General features: G+C 43.4%; 3 protein-coding genes across 3 annotated transcripts; 2 read left to right on the top strand and 1 right to left on the bottom strand.

The window, feature by feature from the left end:
- Positions 1–527: 527 nt before the first annotated feature.
- On the bottom strand, positions 528–3,076 carry LOC102709422 (protein trichome birefringence-like 3). Its single transcript, XM_006646033.3, has 4 exons — positions 2,232–3,076; positions 1,281–1,462; positions 1,028–1,183; positions 528–944 (listed from the first exon to the last, which is right to left on the bottom strand). Exons 1-4 carry the CDS (start codon positions 3,024–3,026, stop codon positions 608–610), a joined length of 1,470 nt encoding a protein of 489 aa, XP_006646096.1. The 5' UTR covers positions 3,027–3,076; the 3' UTR covers positions 528–607.
- A 2,652-nt stretch (positions 3,077–5,728) lies between these two features.
- Positions 5,729–11,747, top strand: LOC102709134 (uncharacterized protein YNL011C). Its single transcript, XM_015833788.2, has 13 exons — positions 5,729–6,026; positions 6,958–7,074; positions 7,165–7,297; positions 7,423–7,519; positions 7,743–7,786; positions 8,010–8,166; positions 8,512–8,583; positions 8,996–9,079; positions 9,878–9,979; positions 10,194–10,241; positions 10,600–10,725; positions 10,934–11,026; positions 11,434–11,747. The coding sequence occupies exons 1-13, from the start codon at positions 5,804–5,806 to the stop codon at positions 11,575–11,577; spliced, it is 1,440 nt and encodes a 479-aa protein (XP_015689274.2). The 5' UTR covers positions 5,729–5,803; the 3' UTR covers positions 11,578–11,747.
- Positions 11,748–14,251: 2,504 nt separating this feature from the next.
- Positions 14,252–16,768, top strand: LOC102709319 (ervatamin-B-like). Its single transcript, XM_006644302.3, has 2 exons — positions 14,252–14,774; positions 15,908–16,768. The coding sequence occupies exons 1-2, from the start codon at positions 14,288–14,290 to the stop codon at positions 16,489–16,491; spliced, it is 1,071 nt and encodes a 356-aa protein (XP_006644365.2). The 5' UTR covers positions 14,252–14,287; the 3' UTR covers positions 16,492–16,768.
- The last annotated feature ends 206 nt before the right edge of the window (positions 16,769–16,974 follow it).

Genomic DNA, 16,974 nt, shown 5'->3' with positions numbered 1-16,974 from the left:
TAGGACTTAGGAGTATTTTCAACTGTATTTGGACATTTTTTGCCATTGAAACTGAGGAGCCTATTTCTTTAGGTCTTGTTCTTCATTCGAGTACATTAGGTAATTACTTTTTTTTTTTGAAAATTCGTGTTTATGTATTTAGTGAAACTAGTCTGGCTTCTGTTGCACTAATGCGTTCAGTGTCCAGAATTGGGCTTTTTATATGCAATTTCCAATGTCCATGATTGTATTCAGAGGTACACGGCTTTTTGTCTCAGGAGAACTCCCCACAGATTGTGCTGCTTTTATTCATTGATTCATGAATTTTGGTTCTGACTGATCCTGATTTATGTAGCGAGTCGTAACTGTAAGTGCTAGTTATCGAGATAGATCATTTTGTGTGGCTGCTTTGGTTTGGCAGCGAATTTTGGTGTACCTGTTTGCCGCTACGAACTTAACGCAGTGTGGATTCCTTACAAACAAGTCGGTCTTGTTTTTCACGTGGCATGAACGTACATGCAAGAAGCTGCCTGTGCCCTGCTTGTTTGGTTTGTCTTGTGCTATGCCATTCACTCCCTGCCCCAGGCAACGCAAAGCTGCAAAACTGTATGGTCTCGTTTACCCCAATCTAGTGTACATTAATTGGAGACCTCGCCAAGGAGGCGAGCAAGAGGAGATTCCAGGTATCGGGTAGACCCGGCAGGCACCAGTGGCTGCAGTCAGCGTACACCAGTGGCTGCTGCCGCTGCTGCACGCTCAGGGGCCTCCCTTCCCTGGTGATGGTGTACACCGACGGGTGCGCGTCGATCCGAAGCTCGGAGAGGCGCGTGATGTTGAGGTAGGCGACGGTCGTCCTCATGCTGCGGATGTTCCTCTCGACGATGGACACCAGGCTCTTCGGGAACCACGGGACGACCGTCGTTCCGTCCGCGACCGGGGACGTCTGGTTGTAGCACCAGTTCTCGCTGCATTTGCATGTTAGATCATCAGTCCACACAGTTCTTTTCGTTGAATATGTTGCTGGGCGCCGGAGGCGGAACGGTAGTACCTCTTGTGTTCTGGGGAGACGCTTCGGAAGAAGACCCTGGTCCTGGCCGTGTCCACGCTTTGATCAACCCATCTCGCCCATGTCCTCAATGCCCTGTTGAACGCCTCCTCGCCTCCCATCTCGACCTGCTTCCCGTCTCGCTCGAGGTGGTCCCACCTACAGTCACACACTCAGCGCTTTGGTGCCCGTTGGGGAAGAAGAGACGAGACGCTGGAGTGTGTATATCTGTGGAGAGGGTTGGGTGGAGACTTACGCCCTGAGCTTGCCGGTGTGCGTCCACCAGTGGCCGGTGTTGAAGACGAGGACGTCGGCGCCGCGCAGCTGCTGCAGCGTGGCCGGGAGCTGGTCCAGCTTGAGCGCCCTCGTCCGGTCGTGCTTCGTCTCGAGCGTCACCAGGAACGGGCTCCAGAAGAACTCCACCGTGCAGTTGTAATCCTGATTTTGAATCACACGGCTCTGCTGTAATCAGAATGCTGCTGCTACGCATTGATCACTAAATGAATGCTGATTTTTTGATGCATAACTTGACTCGTTAGCTTTTAAATTTTACTTTGCTAGTACGGTACTAGCCTATAAGCATGTTTTTGCTAGAATTAGGTCAATTTGATACCCTAGGACGGTGCTGCCATGAAAAATGAAAAGTATTAAGGAAAATAATGCTCTCGCTGGTGATAAGGTTAAAATTTAATACTTTGACAAGTACTTTGAATAATTCTATAATCAAATAAGTCTCTGATACTATGAAAATACTTTTCAAGATGAATCTATACAAAGCATTATTATTTTTACAATAAACATTTGAGTAGTCATCGATTAGTTAAAGGTTTTAAACCGAGTAAATCTTATTCAAACATCAAATTGGAGACGGCACACATCAATTCATGCTTAATATACGTAAAACATCTTATGGCTACGACAGTGTTAGCGTGTCTTCTTGTAATAATAAAGAAAACTCCTGTCTGCACTAATTCCGGGACATTGTCTACACTCTACTGAACCTCCCTGAATTTCGCTGAGGCCAGCATTCTTCCGGTCCACGCGATTGACCAATTGGTTTGGTGCTACATAGGTCAACAGTCAACACTATCGCTAGGTCCGCCGACACAAGAAGCGCCAAGACTCATCGCCGGATTCGCGGGAACAAAAAAAAAAAAAAAAACGGATTCGTATTCTGCTTCGTGTGCACGTAGACGTAGTTACGTACCATGGCGCGGAAGATCGTGTAGCCGGAGGCGACGTCGTCGACGCGGGTGCGCGAGCGGTCGGGCACGGCGGTGTAGAGGAGGCAGGCGAGCGACTCCCACATGTTGCGGTTCAGCGAGTCGCCGACGAACACCACCCGCCGGTTCCGGCACTGCTCCAGCGCCGCCTCCCTCCCGCCGGAGCCGAAATGCCCGTCGGCGCCGCCGCAGTGCCCGCGTGGCTGCCACCGCCACTGCTCGTACCCGGAGTCCGGCCGCCCGTTCCGCCGGCACGTCACCTGGGCGCTCAGGAACGGGCACTCCGCCGCCTCGTACAGCGGCTGCCTCGCCGGGTCGTGCACCCACCGCCCCTCGAACAGCTCGCAGCTCTCCTCCTCTCCCTCTTCCTCGGCCGGCGACGGCGACGGCGCCGGTGCGGGCGCAGCGCTGATGGCATCACTCCCACCCTCCTCCTCCTCCTCCTCGTCAAGATCAGGCGTCGCCGGCGGTGCAACAACAACAGCTTCAGCATCACGATCACGGACACCGCCCGGCGTCGGCGAGCCGGGCGCGGCTTGCGCCAGCTTGACGTACCTCTCCCACGGCGCCTCCTCCACCACCTCCGGCGCCTGCTGCCGCGGCACCGCGAAGAGCGGCCGGAGGAGCGGACGCGTAGAGCCGAGGAGGAGGAGGACGACGGAGACGAGCAGGGAGAGGCAGAGGAGCGCGCAGAGGGACGTAGCCAGCGCCCACCTCTGCCGCGACGCCGCCGCCGCGAGCGACGAAGGCCTGACGACCACGGCGGCTGAACAATGCATCGTCGTTGATGACGGGTTAATCCGCAAAGCGCAACTACTCCACTGCAATCTTATCGCCGGAGCACGGACAGGTCGATTAATCAAGGCGAGGGATGCATGGAGGAGGGGTTTTGGTTGGTTGCTTCCGTGGTTTTCCGGTGAGGAGGGGTTGGGGTTTTGGTTGGGTATACACTCTACACTTACCTGACGTATGCTATCTAAATAGTTATAAAAAATATAAAAAAATTAACAAGATAGATTAATATAAGTTATATCATTCCATAAACATGCAAGTTTAAATTTAACTTTTACAAGTATACGCATATTCATAATTGTTTTTTGTTATTTTTGCTATAACTTGTAGGAGTTGAATTTAAACTTGTATGTTGGTGAAATGATATAACTCATATTAAACTATCTTGTCAATTTTTTTATATTTTTTGATAATTATTTATATGACATACAAATAACGGTATATATACATCTGACCGGGTGATGTTTTCTTCTTGTGTGCTTCTTCCCACTCCAATATACTGATGTGGTTAGCAATTATACTGCTGCTGATGCTTGGTGGCAGCAGTACAGGTATCACCAACTCTAATCACGAAAAAAAGTTAGAAAGTGGTATTTATGTCTTTCAGAGTGAAAAAGAAGCAATTTTGATGCTAATATTTTGTATTTACTAATCATCAAATATGTGGATGGAGAGCTTTTCGAAAAAAAATGTGTCTTTTTTAAAAACCAGAACACGTACCTTTTTCTCGTGCATCCAAATCACTAATCATAGACGGTTGCTTTGAGCCTTTGATCATATCAGTACTCAGTAGGGCCGGCCCGTAGTATTCTTTTGTGACGTGAGGGGACTATGAATAGTTTAATTCGTTTTCGAGGTTCATGATCAAGTTGACCTGGCACGTGAATGCTCATTGATTCGTTCTTCTGATGCGACCAAGTACATATCCATAAGACCATACGCCGTTTATGTAGTACATAGGTGGCCATGGATCTGGATCAGTGAGTAGTAGGGTAGTAGCTGAGCTGTAGTTAAAGAGTAAAAAGGCACACACTTTTAGCAGCTAGATGAATGGGCACAAGCCTTGTTAATCTTCCCCACGGCAGTCCGGCACACAAATGGATCCTCTACCATTGCATGCTAATGGCAGAAATAAACAATCACTGTTATTAGACCAATCTTAGCCTTCCATTTTATGACAGACGTCAGTATACTACAGTGATACAGTAATTACATTATTATTTTTAAGCTACAGTACATATGCTACCGTTTTGCCATTCTCTCTACTTTTTTTTACTGTGCTAGCCTGGTGATCCGAATACACTAAGTATACATCATTCGCCCACTTTTGCCGTGAGCATTATTATCATCATGGGACTCAGATCAACCATACCACCACTAGTAATTACCATCATGCCTCCTTTTGGCCGGGAGGCCGGCCATCGATCATGCATCTGCGTCGTTGGCGCGACGAGTCGTGAGAATAGTTTAGATGGAAATGAATTAAATACGCTGGTTTTAATTTGAATTGTTTTTGATTAGGTGCAAATAGATTGTTACTCCCAATAGTTTAAATTGGATTGGGTTACAGAGACAAATGAATTTGTATGGACTGGATTTGGTTAGCTGATTTTAGGTTCTAAATGGATTTAACCCGTGGAGAGCAAATGGATCCTTTAATTGAGTAGATAATAGATAAGAGAATAGACATATGTGGGACCCACATGTAAAAATTGATCAAAATTTACACAAAGTTGCTTTTATACATAATAAATCATTCTACCAAATTTTAGTCAAATTTGATAAATTTTTATAGTGTGAATGAGAGTTTTACAATTTTAGGTCCGAGTTTATACATACCAAATGAGTGTATCCATTATACAAGAGTGGATTGAATTCATTTTAACTAAATAGATTAGTGCGGATCGGGCTAAAATTGATGTTGGATTAGATCATAATAAAGAATAATTGATGCAGGTTGGACTAGTAGACTTATTAGCAAAGAGATGGATCGAAGTGGATTTGGATTGGATTACAATCCATTAGCGGGTTTACATGAGAAGAGAGAACGTACCAATGCAACACCATATTTTTTTGCTTGTGCTTATAAGTCAAAATTAAAAATTTTAACCTTAAAAGTGGATTTTAAGATTTTTTCACTACAGTTTATCTTTTAGATTTGTATTTTAAATCACTGAAAATACATATATATATATATATAATTTATAAATTATTTTTTGTTTTAAAATATGTAGTTTAACTCTTCTACCCCCGGCCCCCACCCCAAATGGTCGGGGTCACGCGACGTGCACGTTGCACACGTACGGCGGCCACGAAGCCCATGATGCGACGATCGGGCAGTGATTAACCAGCATCGAGCGTGCCCGTCGCGTAAAGAACCGGTGACATTACATTTTTGTTTCCCGGCCTGGCGATCCGCGATCTCGTCGTCGTCGTCCGTACGAGAGAGTAACGTAACGTCGGCAAAGCGGATCTCGCTCGAGTAGTGGCCGGCCGGCCATCATGCCGGTCGGTCGATCGCCTTTCGCCGGTAGCTGGTGCCGGTGCTGCGTTTCGCCGGAGAGAGGAGGCCGAGAGGACTTTGCCCTCACGGGCCCAAAGACGGCTGGAATAAAAAGCAGCACCGCCGGCCCACGACGGCGGCCCAAAAGCTGTCACGCCACCTCCCAATCCCCGGAGAGGACGACTCGTCCCGTCAGCCGCCAGCGCGACGGCCGTGCTCGCGCGAGCGTGCTCGCTTGATTGATGCGTCGGCCACCACTCGATGGCGCCGCTCGCCGCCACCACCACCACCACCACGGCAAGCTGCTGCCCCTGCGGCTTCCTACTAACCGCGCGGGCCTCCGCCTCGTCCTCCCCTGGCCGTTTCCTCCGCGCGGCGAGATCCCGCGCGCTCCCGCGCGTCATGGCCGCCTCCGGAGCCGATGCGGCCGCGGCCGCGGGTGGCGGAGGCTCTGCTGCTCCCCCGTCGCTGCTCGTCTTCTCAGGTCTGTCTCCAGTCTCCTCCCCCGTCTCGCAGCCGAATCGGTCGAATCGGCTCTCCCGCTCTACATTGCTGCGCGTGTCTGAGTGCGCGTGCCCTCCTTATGGATGGGTAGCGGAAGTTCCTGTGGTTTGTGGTTGTGTTAGTGACCGTGATTAGGGCGATTCAGACATTCCGTGCACAATAATAGTGTATGCCATGGATCCTTCAGTACTGTTTCACTATTTTGCTCGGGTGTGGCTGTATCTAATTGGGATAAGCGATTTTTGACGCAATGTGGCGATTTATGATTTGGTATGGTTAGGGATTTCTGACACAATGTGGCAACTTATGATTTGGTATGGTCACATAGGATGATGAAAGCTGTGGCGGTGCTTTATGTGCCCCTTTCCATCTCATGTTTAGATGTTTGAGCTAATATGACAATTACGGCGTGGATACATATGAACGGTGCTTCTGATAACCCTAGTTTATGTGTTGACAATTGCCATAACTTAAATTCTTGTGATAGCCATGTCTGAAATCCTGGATTTTTCTACTTGGGAAATGAATCATTCGATGGTATTTGTCTTGGTGACAATAGGTGCTGTGAAAGCATATCTGAATGCAGCGCTGGATGAACATAACGAGAATGCCATTTAATTTCCATGTCAAAATTTATGTTTCATATATTCTGCTAGGATGATGGATTCTACAAACTATACCATGCTCCTAGAGTAGCTTTTCAAAGTAGTTTTATTTCATTCTTATGGATGATATGCATTTTGCCAACTTTGCAGGCTTTCATAAATTGAAATTCGCTTGGCACTTGTATACCCTTATCTGAGTAATTAATTTATTCCTTATTGTCCTTTCCTGGTTGGCATTCTCCTTTCAGTGCTAAGGGATGCACTTATGTTATTTACTCTTTTGTTCTAATAGTTTGTACTGTCCAGGAGGAACTGCTTTTAATGGTGTTGTAGAAGAGTTGAAGAAAGTGACTACTCGAGTTGCACATGTTCTTCCTGTTTCTGATGATGGTGGAAGCACAGCTGAGATTGTGCGAGTGCTTGGTAGGTTGAACTGTTGAAATATCTTGCCACACTACTTGGTACATGAAACAACTATTTGTAATCCAACTTATTCTTATGATTTAATGTTAGGTGGACCAGCTGTGGGTGACATTAGATCAAGATGCTTGAGATTGTCTGATGAAAGCACTTCAGAAGCCCTTTCTGTACGGACATTACTTGGGCATCGTTTGCCTCTTGACCCTTCAGAAGCAAAGCTAGAGTGGTAGCAATTAGTCCATCTATTGCATGTCAAAACTCACCTTTGTTTATTGAAACTGGATACAAGTGACTAGGTTATGTTTTTTATGTATAAACAAGATGTATAATGTTAGGTTGTGTGCTTGATAGGTACCAGATTGTAGAAGGAGAGCACACTTTGTGGGATGGTGTCTCACAGCCATACAGGGAAACAATACGTGCCTTTTTAGTCTACTTCCATAATGAGGTCAGTTCCTCTATAGTTCTTTTTCCCATAACATATCTTTAGTCTGCTTAAAGATCTTGTTTTGGAAATTTCATATTCACACTGCTCTGACTGGAGAATGAAACAGAATATGGCTTTTGCCCTTTTTTTGGCCAAGATATGTTTTCCTGGTATAGAAGGCAGGCTGATGATCAAGCAATCCTTCCTTGCTTGTGACATGATAGCAGTCATTTTATTTGTGCAGATACTTCGGCGATCAGCTGAAATGTTTTGCTTCACCAATGGCAGGTGATTCTTTTAAGGTGAAATTTGCAGTAAAAATCATATTCTTGTAATTGCTTTTAACATGAAACCTGCTGGCCTCTTGCCACTTCTCAATTCAACGGTGCAACGGGAATGTTCTTTGTGGCCATACTTATTTCTTCATATTTGAGACATTTTTGGTGGTCATAACAACAGTACTCCCATTTTGCTTATATTTGCTATTGACTACAGCTTTTTATTCTTGCAGCATTGGAAATTTCTTTTTTGCTGGTGCACGCATATTCTTCCAGTCTCTGGATGCTGCGATTTTCTTGTTCTCACGTGTGTCACAAATCCCTGCTGAAAGTCTTGTTCTTCCAGTGATATCCACAAATGACAGGCTTACACTGGGATGCGAACTATGGGTAACATCACTTGCCAGTGTTTTAGTTGCACAATAAGAAAAATTAGTATCTTCATTTTTTGGATTGATCTTAGCTTCTTGTTCTTATGCTGGTTACAGTTTTTACTGCTTTTATTTATTTATATTTCAATGATTATTCTATCCCCCCCTCCCGTGCCAAAAAAAAAGAAGGAAAATCACCCACCCTCACACAAAGTAAATCATTTGCTATTGTAAACTTTCTGTTTTTATTGCGGCTTGCTTCTGGAAACTGGCATGATTGTATTTGTTTTGCAACATTACTCCTGTTATTAAAAACATTCCCTTGCATAATCCCATCTGACCATCTTGAACATTCCATTTTTAGGATGGAACTATCATTCGAGGTCAAAATGAAATATCACATCCAAGCAACGGGCGTAAAGAAGTTGTTAACAAGGTACTTCAGTCAATTAATCATTTCAGCATGCTCCCAATAGTAGTTGAGATGATCTATGCAACATCATTGCGATGAAAGCTTCGAAGCATTTCCAGATTCACTTCCACATATGTTTTAATCTCCTATCTTATAAGAGAAGTTATACAAGAAATATGCTACCTTTGGAATTGTGTTAACATATCCTTGTCTGGTGGACTGATATTTAAAATTGTACAAGCTCCATTTTGTTATGATGATAGCAGTTATTTATTGCATCATTTCCAGTTGTGTCCATGACGTTTTTGTCACTGATTCACATATTATCTTGGATCTATGTCTCTCCTTTTTACCAGGACTTGCTTGTTGATTTCTCATAATATTTGTTTCTCTATCACTGATTTATTGTTTCTTTTGCCTTTTATCTTTGGAAAAGGATTGTAATTCATGTAGTGCACTTCCTTCAAGGATCAAGCGTGTCTTTTACATGTCAAGTGAAGGCAGCAATCTGTTGCATGAGGTTAGTGCATTCATTTTATGTCGATCACCTAGACTCAACCATCCATTGCACATCTACCATGGATTTTTGGCTGGGTAAGACTGTTTTTTTGTTAAAACAAATGCCACTAAGAATTGATTCAGCTGTCAATTTAATGGCTGCGTTCAAAGGTGACGGTTACATATGCCAATTAGCCGTACGAAAAACGATAAACATGATTAGTATATAATTAATTGAGTATTACTTATTAAAATTTGAAAAATAGATTTATTTGATATTTTAAAACAATTTATATATAGAAAATTTTGGCACGAAATATATCATTTAGTAGTTTGAAAAACGTGCTAACGAAAAACGAGAATTAGTTCAGCCGGACATGCTGAAACGAACGCAGCCAATTTCTTGAGTATCACATATCTTCATATTCTTAAATCTTAATAATGATCATGAGTTCATGACATGATGATCAGAAAATGTAGTGTGTATGTCCATTTCTCATGCATATCCAATCAATTTCATGGTCTTACTTGTTAAAACATTGTGAACTAATCAATTTCACTGTCTTGTTAAAACATTGTGAACTATACCATCCAATAGTGGGTTTTCATCTCTTGGCTAACTGTATTCTTTAAACAACACTTTCACTCCTAAGTTTAGTAAGCCCTACGTTTTGTAATATCTTGGGTTTAAAGTGTATGCACTTACCATGTAACCTCGATAATCTGCCATTCCAAATTAGCCACTTCACAACAGCATATGTAAATAACCCTTTTGGACGTTTTAACACTCCTAACCATTGCTACTAACCCCACAATGTAGGTATTTCCTGAAGCTAACCGTACAGTTTTGGAGCAGTTAAGTAAGGTGGACTGCATTGTATATGCTATGGGATCACTGTTTACATCAGTCTGTCCCTCACTGGTAACCATGTTGCTTTGTTTTTTGTTTGTACATAATTGTTATGACTTGATGATGCTCTTAGCATGCCATCAGACATGTTCATTTCATACTTCATGCGGTACCAAGTAAATTTCATGGGGGTCCATGCACATCTGATTACTGATATTGACTCTAAACCTTTTACCTGTGCTTGTTTTCCACATTGTGTTGTCTTCTGAAATTTAAGGCTTTGCAGGTATTGCGTGGCATTGGTGAAACTATAGCATCAAGATCCATTCCGAAGGTTGGGTGTTAAAAAAAATGTTTTCTTATGCTTTAATAAAATATTCTGTATTTCTGTTGATTCATTCTTGATTCCATCATGTAAATAAAAGCATTACTAAGACCTGACATACTTGTTAAAACATATTGACTTGTTTGATGCTCTTGATTTCATATGCTAAATGGGTTTGATAGCAACCTTAGAATGATGGACCAAATGGTTGATTCACCTCCATAGTTGTAGACTCATGGGGTTATTTGATGTGCGAATGGAGTCTTTATTCTTGTAAAATGGTGCCTTTTCTTGTCTTGTAAGCTATCATAGCACCTTGGTTGATTATGCTTGTGCTTTGTCTAAATGTATTTATTTCTGAATCCAGGTACTTCTTTTGAATGGATCGCATGACAGAGAAACAACTGGGCTGCCCGCTTCGGGCTTTGTGACTGCCATTACTGATTCTCTAAACCGTACATATGGAGATCCTGATAAAAGTCTAAAAAATCTGGTAAGTTCAGTGAATGTGCCTTTGAACAGATTTCAGCTATTGATTGGAGGAATCATGCATCATATCATTTACTAGCGTAGAAGATGGGAATATCCCTGATCGGCCTTTCCTGGTCCATATCTGGCATCAGTCAGCTCAAGATGTAGATATGCCCCATAACACTATCTATGCGAAGATTTTCCATGTGATTCTTTTTCCCTTTGTGCAGCCCAAAGACTATGTGAATGCTTTATTGGTTCCAAAAGGAGGCCAAATCCCTTTAGATGTTAAAAACTTGGCTTCTCAAGGAATCTTTCATGTGGTAAGTATTTCCTTTTTCTAAAACAGTGATCATTAACTGTCAATTGTGTGGAAAAAGCTCAATTTATTCATTGAGTCCTAAACTATGGAATATTGATGTCTGAGAGGAACCAAAATTTTAACATCAACTTGTTAATTGCTTGAGTCAACTACAGTACTTGATACAGATTTTGCACGGTGGATTACATTTAATTCTGTAACTGGTTAGACAAGTTCTCTTGGGGGGATACTTACGCATTTATCCATAACATGTTAGAAAATGTCACCAGTATTTACAAGATAAATATGTGCAGATAGTCGGGAAGTACGGGATCCTACCCACACGTTCTTCTGTACTACATGGCTTATGCATAAACAGCGTTGAAAGCTGAAACGTGTTTGAGTGCTAATATGTGTTGTATATTGCAGGTAACCGTGGATTCTGTACGCGATGCGAAGACGGGCGTTATATTTGACTCACAATCACTAATTCAAGCCCTGACAAGTCTAATATCAGGAAGGCGTCTCGTGGAACCTGATCTTCTAACAGAAAATGTAGAATCTTTATACTGAAATCCCAAATAGGCATATATCTCACTCCTATTCTTTCGTCACTGTATTTGGCGAAATTGTGGCATCAGTCGACCACTTGCCCCTTCGCCAGCCAGTTTCACTGCTGCATTCAATGAAAATAAAATATACAAAAAGGAAGAACAGATGTGCTCGTTTATGGTTTAATCCCACCATCGAATCGTCAGATCTCCCACTGTGGTCAGGCCACGATCTAATGCGACTCTAAACGAGTGGATATCAACTAGTGACCTCATATGCTTAAACAACTAATTTGAAATTTTTGATTTTAAATTTTGAGTGGATTCATTGTAGTTTGTTTTTAGTTTTACTTTTAGATCACTAAGAACATGTACAAAGTTTTATTTATAAATCATTATTTGTTTGTAAATATATTTATTGAGTCTTTCCCTGGAAAAGAATCAATGACTCCCTAGTAAACGTCAATGGCGGGGCAACGAGAAAACCGGAAACCCCACGCGCACGCACTTGCCTCTACCTGCCGTGTCGTGCTGCTGTCTCCATCCATTCGGCACAGAGACTAGCCTTTTAACCGGTCATATTGCCGCTACCAGGACGGAAACGGCAGCGGTAGCCTTTTGTTTTTCAGCAATCCTGCATATATGGAAGCTTAAGATGACGAGAAAAAGAGAAGAGAAGATGAGATAGACCGATCGATCGAGCTCGTGGATACGGTTCATTCAGAGCGTCAGCATGTGCATTCAGTTCGGCTCCATCCCTAATTTGTTCTCGCGTGTGGTTTTTCCACAGGAGTGTTAGGCGTGTATGTACCAGTTTGGTCCGGCTCCATTCGCCACAAGTGCGCGGCACAGGAACACGGCACAAACCACTTTAAATAATCGAGTAATGATTTTACCAGTTTTTTTTTTGACATAAAAAGGTAGAGCCAGCTCTACCTTTGTAGCCACGTTTATTAGCAGAAATGGGTGAGTATAATGTTACAAGATTACAAAGGAAAAAGTAGCAGCAGCAGTAGTAAAAGGGACAGAAGAAACAAAGAGGAGGGAGTGTACAAAAAGGGAAAAGAAATTGAAACTTGAAAATTGAAAATGAAACTGTACAAGTGGATTATCTTAGATGTTCAGACCAAACGCTAATCTTCATTGTGATCTTATTGGTCCGATGGCCCCAAAGATTGGAGTCGGCTATATTGCGCTATATTTGTAAGTCTGAAACGTTGTCTTTCATAAAATGCGTCTGCTCCTTGATTTCCACAATGTATGAGCACAAGCTGCAAACCAAATGAGAGCTATGTTCTGGTGGTTATGCTTCTGTCGATGAAAGCTTCAAGAAAGTGTACGGCCGATTCTGAAGTGTTAGCAAGATCTAATAATCCTAATTTCTCCCAAAATTTCGTAGTTAATAGGCATCTTAGAATGATATGGTCGTTGTCTAATGCAGGACATAGGTCACAATGGGGGTTGTCATCCCACTTCTTTTTCATAATATTTGCATTAGTGTTCATCCTTTTTTTTAAAGGCCAACCAGAGGAACATTTTGCAATTTTTGGGATTACTCTAATCCAGATATATTCTGCAGGTTTCTAAATTGATCCATGATAAGTTAATAGTCGGTATGCACTTGTCGCAGAAATAGTTCCCTTTATCAGACATTTCCAAGTTGGGTAGGAATTCATTCAGAATTTGTTACGTCTCCTGTAACTACATTTGTGCTTGATGAGATAGGTTTGGGTAGAGTGCTATATGCCAGGAGTGATTTTGGTATTGTGATTCCACCGTACAGTCTTTATGCATAGCAAATGAAACACACTGTTGAAAACTCAATAGTGAATCGGCATGATAGTCCACTTATCTTTCCGGAACATACTTGTACGACTATTTCCCAAAGTAACTTGTGTTGTTAGAACTAATATCTGGAGACATGCAGCATGTGCTCCTAGGCAGGACTTTAAGAGCATCCCTAATAGATCATCAAAATTTAGTCATCATATCTTCAATTGGATGATCATCTAAAATAGTTTTATACTCTATTTCTTTTTTACTCCAACAGATCATCCATATATAATATTCTTTATATTTCTTTAGAGTATGGAGAGAACATTCAAATACAGAGTTTCTCTCTAAATATAGATGACATCTAAAAAAGAGGATGTGATGGATGTTCTACTAGAGCTTAGTCTTTACCTTTTATCATCTATTTTTAGGATAGATGATGGGATAGATAAATTATTAGATGCTCTAAGAGTATTATTCGTATTGTTAGTACTTTGTTTCCTATTTTTCAGGAGGCTCGCATTGTGGGCTCTTAATTACTTAAATACATAATGCGAATACCCCCTTGTTCTTTTTTATTAATACTCTTTCCCAAGCCACTGGACATTGTCCTCCCTTTATCTTTTTTAGCCTTTCCAAAGAAAAACATTTCTTAGTCTGCCTATTCCTTTATGGGTTTTATCATTGACTTTGACCATGGGTCCATGACAGGGAGATGCGTCGACCCTGCTTGACTTCTTCACTGACTCACTGTGCCACGCTGCATGGTTGGAGTTTGCCTACCATGCCTTTTTTTCATTGATTAAAGACGAAAGACCATCTAAAAATTTGTTAGATTTTTAATGGCGAACACGCATACCATCTCCTATAAAAATGTCAGAGCTGCCTACTCTGCATGCATGCACACGGCAGCACAGCACAGCCCAAGGCAAACCAGCTAACACACAGTGTCGACGACGATGGCCTCTGCTGCTCGCCGCTGGCTCTGCCTGCTACTCGCGGCGGCCGCCGTGACGTCGTCGGCGTCGGGCGGTGCGCCCGAGGACGACCCGGGCATGCCGATGGCGGTGCGGCACCAGTGCTGGATGGCGAGGGTGGGGCGCACCTACGCGGACGCCGCCGAGAAGGCGCGCCGCCTCGAGGTGTTCCGCGCCAATGCGGCGTGGATCGACGCCGCCAACCGCGCCGGCGGCCTCAGCTACACGGTGGGGCTCACCCCGTTCGCCGACCTCACCGCCGACGAGTTCCGGGCCAGGCACCTCATGCCGGACGTCGACGCCGTCGGCGACGAGCCGGCCACCGCCGCGAGGGCGATGCTCGAGCAGGAGGAGAAGGCGACGAAGCAGCATCTTCCTCACTTCGGGCCGCCTGCTCAGTGGGGCAGCAAGGACTGGCGGGACCTCGGCGCCGTCACCGCCGTCAAGGATCAAAACCTGCATGCTTGCAGTAAGCGCGACAACCTTCCATCCGATTTTTTGTGCTGGGCGAAGTTGTCTTTTAATTTTTCTAATAAATAAGTAAAAACACAAATCATATCTAAAGCTTATTAAAGAACAATACAAACCATAAGAAAATAGGTCCACCTAGTGATCAAATGTTTGAAAATTTTAATTCCCTCAATCAACTTCAGTCAGCTGTGGATGATAATTTGAAGGCGTGCACCTAAGTCAAAAAGACCATACACGCCCCCCATACATTATGCGCGTGTTTAACAGAAAAACAAAAAATCAAACGTTCGATCGATAATAAAAGTGTAAGAAAATAAAAATGATAATTATATATTTTTTAAATAGGACAAGGGGTTAAGTATAGGTTCAATAATCAACAACATCAAACATAGAAAAATTGAAAGGGGTACCTTTCTTCTCAGACAAATAAATCGTGTCGTGCAGTAATCTTAAAATCTTAAGTCACTATATAATATATAATAAGGGCACGAATACTTAAAAAAATACTCTGTGTCAAAACGCTATTAAAGATTTTTATGAAAACACTTTCATAAATTATATACATTTTTTATATTACACACATATATATTATTAATGATAATATATCTAAGTAACTGGAGATATTACGTTTTTACACCACAAAATATGAAAACTTATGGTACCTTTTAAAAGTATACAGAAAAACTCTTTAAGCAATACGAGAACACCGAAATGGAGAATGTCAGACGTCCAAAACGTCAAACAAAAAAAGATCGGAGATAGTCATACTCCACATATAAATATATCATGGATACAAATCAGGTCACCAGTCGATCGGCTGTATATATTACCTCTTTTCTGAAATAAAATCATTTTTTAGATTTTTATACAATGTTTTGATTATTTGTTTTATTTAAAACTTTTTTACGATTAATATTTTTATTCTTACTAGATTATAAATTATGAATAATATTTTATGCGTGACTAATTTTTTTAAATTTTTTAACAAATTTTTTAAATAAAACGAATGGTCAAACGTTAGACGCGGAAAAACGAAAAATTAAGTTATTATGTAAGTTATTATGTAACAGAGGGAGTATATTCATATCGATCAATCAACGATATCATGGCGAGGGATGTGTGTATGTGCAGATAGCTGCTGGGCGTTCGCGGCGGTGGCGGCGGCGGAAGGGGCGATCAAGATCCACACCGGCAACCTGACCGAGCTATCGGCGCAGCAGGTGCTGGACTGCACCGGCAACGACAACACGTGCAGGGGAGGCCACATCCACGAGGCCCTGCGCTACATAGCCTCCGCCGGCGGCCGGCTGAGCACGGCCAGCAGCTACCTGTACGACGGGGTGCAGGCCACCTGCCGCAGCGGCGCCGGCGCCGCCCTGGCGGCGTCCGTCATCCGCGGCGTGCAGAAGGTGACGCCGAACGACAGGAACGCGCTGCGCGCCGCCGTGGAGGGGCAGCCGGTGGCGGCGGACATGGACTCCAGCGACCCCGGGTTCGTGAACTACAGGTCGGGCGTGTACAGGGGGAGCAGCGGGTGCGGGAAGAAGCGGAACCACGCGGTGGCGGTGGTCGGGTACGGCACGGCGAGCGACGGCACCAACTACTGGCTGGTCAAGAACTCGTGGGGCCCCGCCTGGGGGGAGGCCGGCTACATGCGCATCGCCGTCGACGCCGACTGCGGCATCTCCAGCCGCCCTGCCTACCCCTTCGTCTAACTCTACAAACATAATATATAGCTCGATTTGCCTCTCCTCTCATGGCGTCGTGCGTCCAATATTCATGTTGGTCTATACGTACAGTGTTCTTATTTGGAATACTGCAAATTCGTCCATTATATTTCGTGCAAATGCTCGAAATTTCTGAGCATGCGCGTGCATGTATTCATGTATTGTAGAGTTAATTAAACTCGTTGTATCGCAAGTGCATATGCATGTGACTGATCGGTGTATCCTTCATTTGCTTCCAATACACTCCGTAAACATCACACGAAAATTCAGGATACTACATGCATGCCTTTGTGCTTCTTGAATGTGTACAAAACCGTACGAATTGAAGGCTCGGCCTATGTACGTGCCCATTTGGCAGTCAGGCCCACGAGAGGAGATGAAAAACTTTCAGGCGCGAACCACGGCCTAACTTTGCTCTGTGAATCTGATGACCACGCAACAGAGAAAAGGTGTTCTTTTGTTCCCTCAACT

The sequence above is a fragment of the Oryza brachyantha genome, chromosome 1 (genome assembly GCF_000231095.2).
Source record: "Oryza brachyantha chromosome 1, ObraRS2, whole genome shotgun sequence".
Taxonomy (NCBI): Eukaryota; Viridiplantae; Streptophyta; class Magnoliopsida; order Poales; family Poaceae; genus Oryza; species Oryza brachyantha.
This window is presented reverse-complemented; position numbering and strand designations above follow the sequence as displayed.

What these genes read in the sequence shown, in the direction of transcription:
- LOC102709422 (XM_006646033.3), bottom strand. Translation starts at nt 3,026, where the DNA reads ATGCATTGTTCAGCCGCCGTGGTCGTCAGGCCTTCGTCGCTCGCGGCG. An exon ending in ACACGATCTTCCGCGCCATG is followed by an intron (nt 1,463 to 2,231) that starts GTACGTAACTAC and finishes ATTCAAAATCAG; the next exon opens with GATTACAACTGCACGGTGGA. An exon ending in CACACCGGCAAGCTCAGGGC is followed by an intron (nt 1,184 to 1,280) that starts GTAAGTCTCCAC and finishes GTGTGACTGTAG; the next exon opens with GTGGGACCACCTCGAGCGAG.
- LOC102709319 (XM_006644302.3), top strand. Translation starts at nt 14,288, where the DNA reads ATGGCCTCTGCTGCTCGCCGCTGGCTCTGCCTGCTACTCGCGGCGGCC. An exon ending in TCAAAACCTGCATGCTTGCA is followed by an intron (nt 14,775 to 15,907) that starts GTAAGCGCGACA and finishes GTGTATGTGCAG; the next exon opens with ATAGCTGCTGGGCGTTCGCG.
- LOC102709134 (XM_015833788.2), top strand. Translation starts at nt 5,804, where the DNA reads ATGGCGCCGCTCGCCGCCACCACCACCACCACCACGGCAAGCTGCTGC. An exon ending in TGAGATTGTGCGAGTGCTTG is followed by an intron (nt 7,075 to 7,164) that starts GTAGGTTGAACT and finishes ATTTAATGTTAG; the next exon opens with GTGGACCAGCTGTGGGTGAC. An exon ending in CTCAAGGAATCTTTCATGTG is followed by an intron (nt 11,027 to 11,433) that starts GTAAGTATTTCC and finishes TGTATATTGCAG; the next exon opens with GTAACCGTGGATTCTGTACG.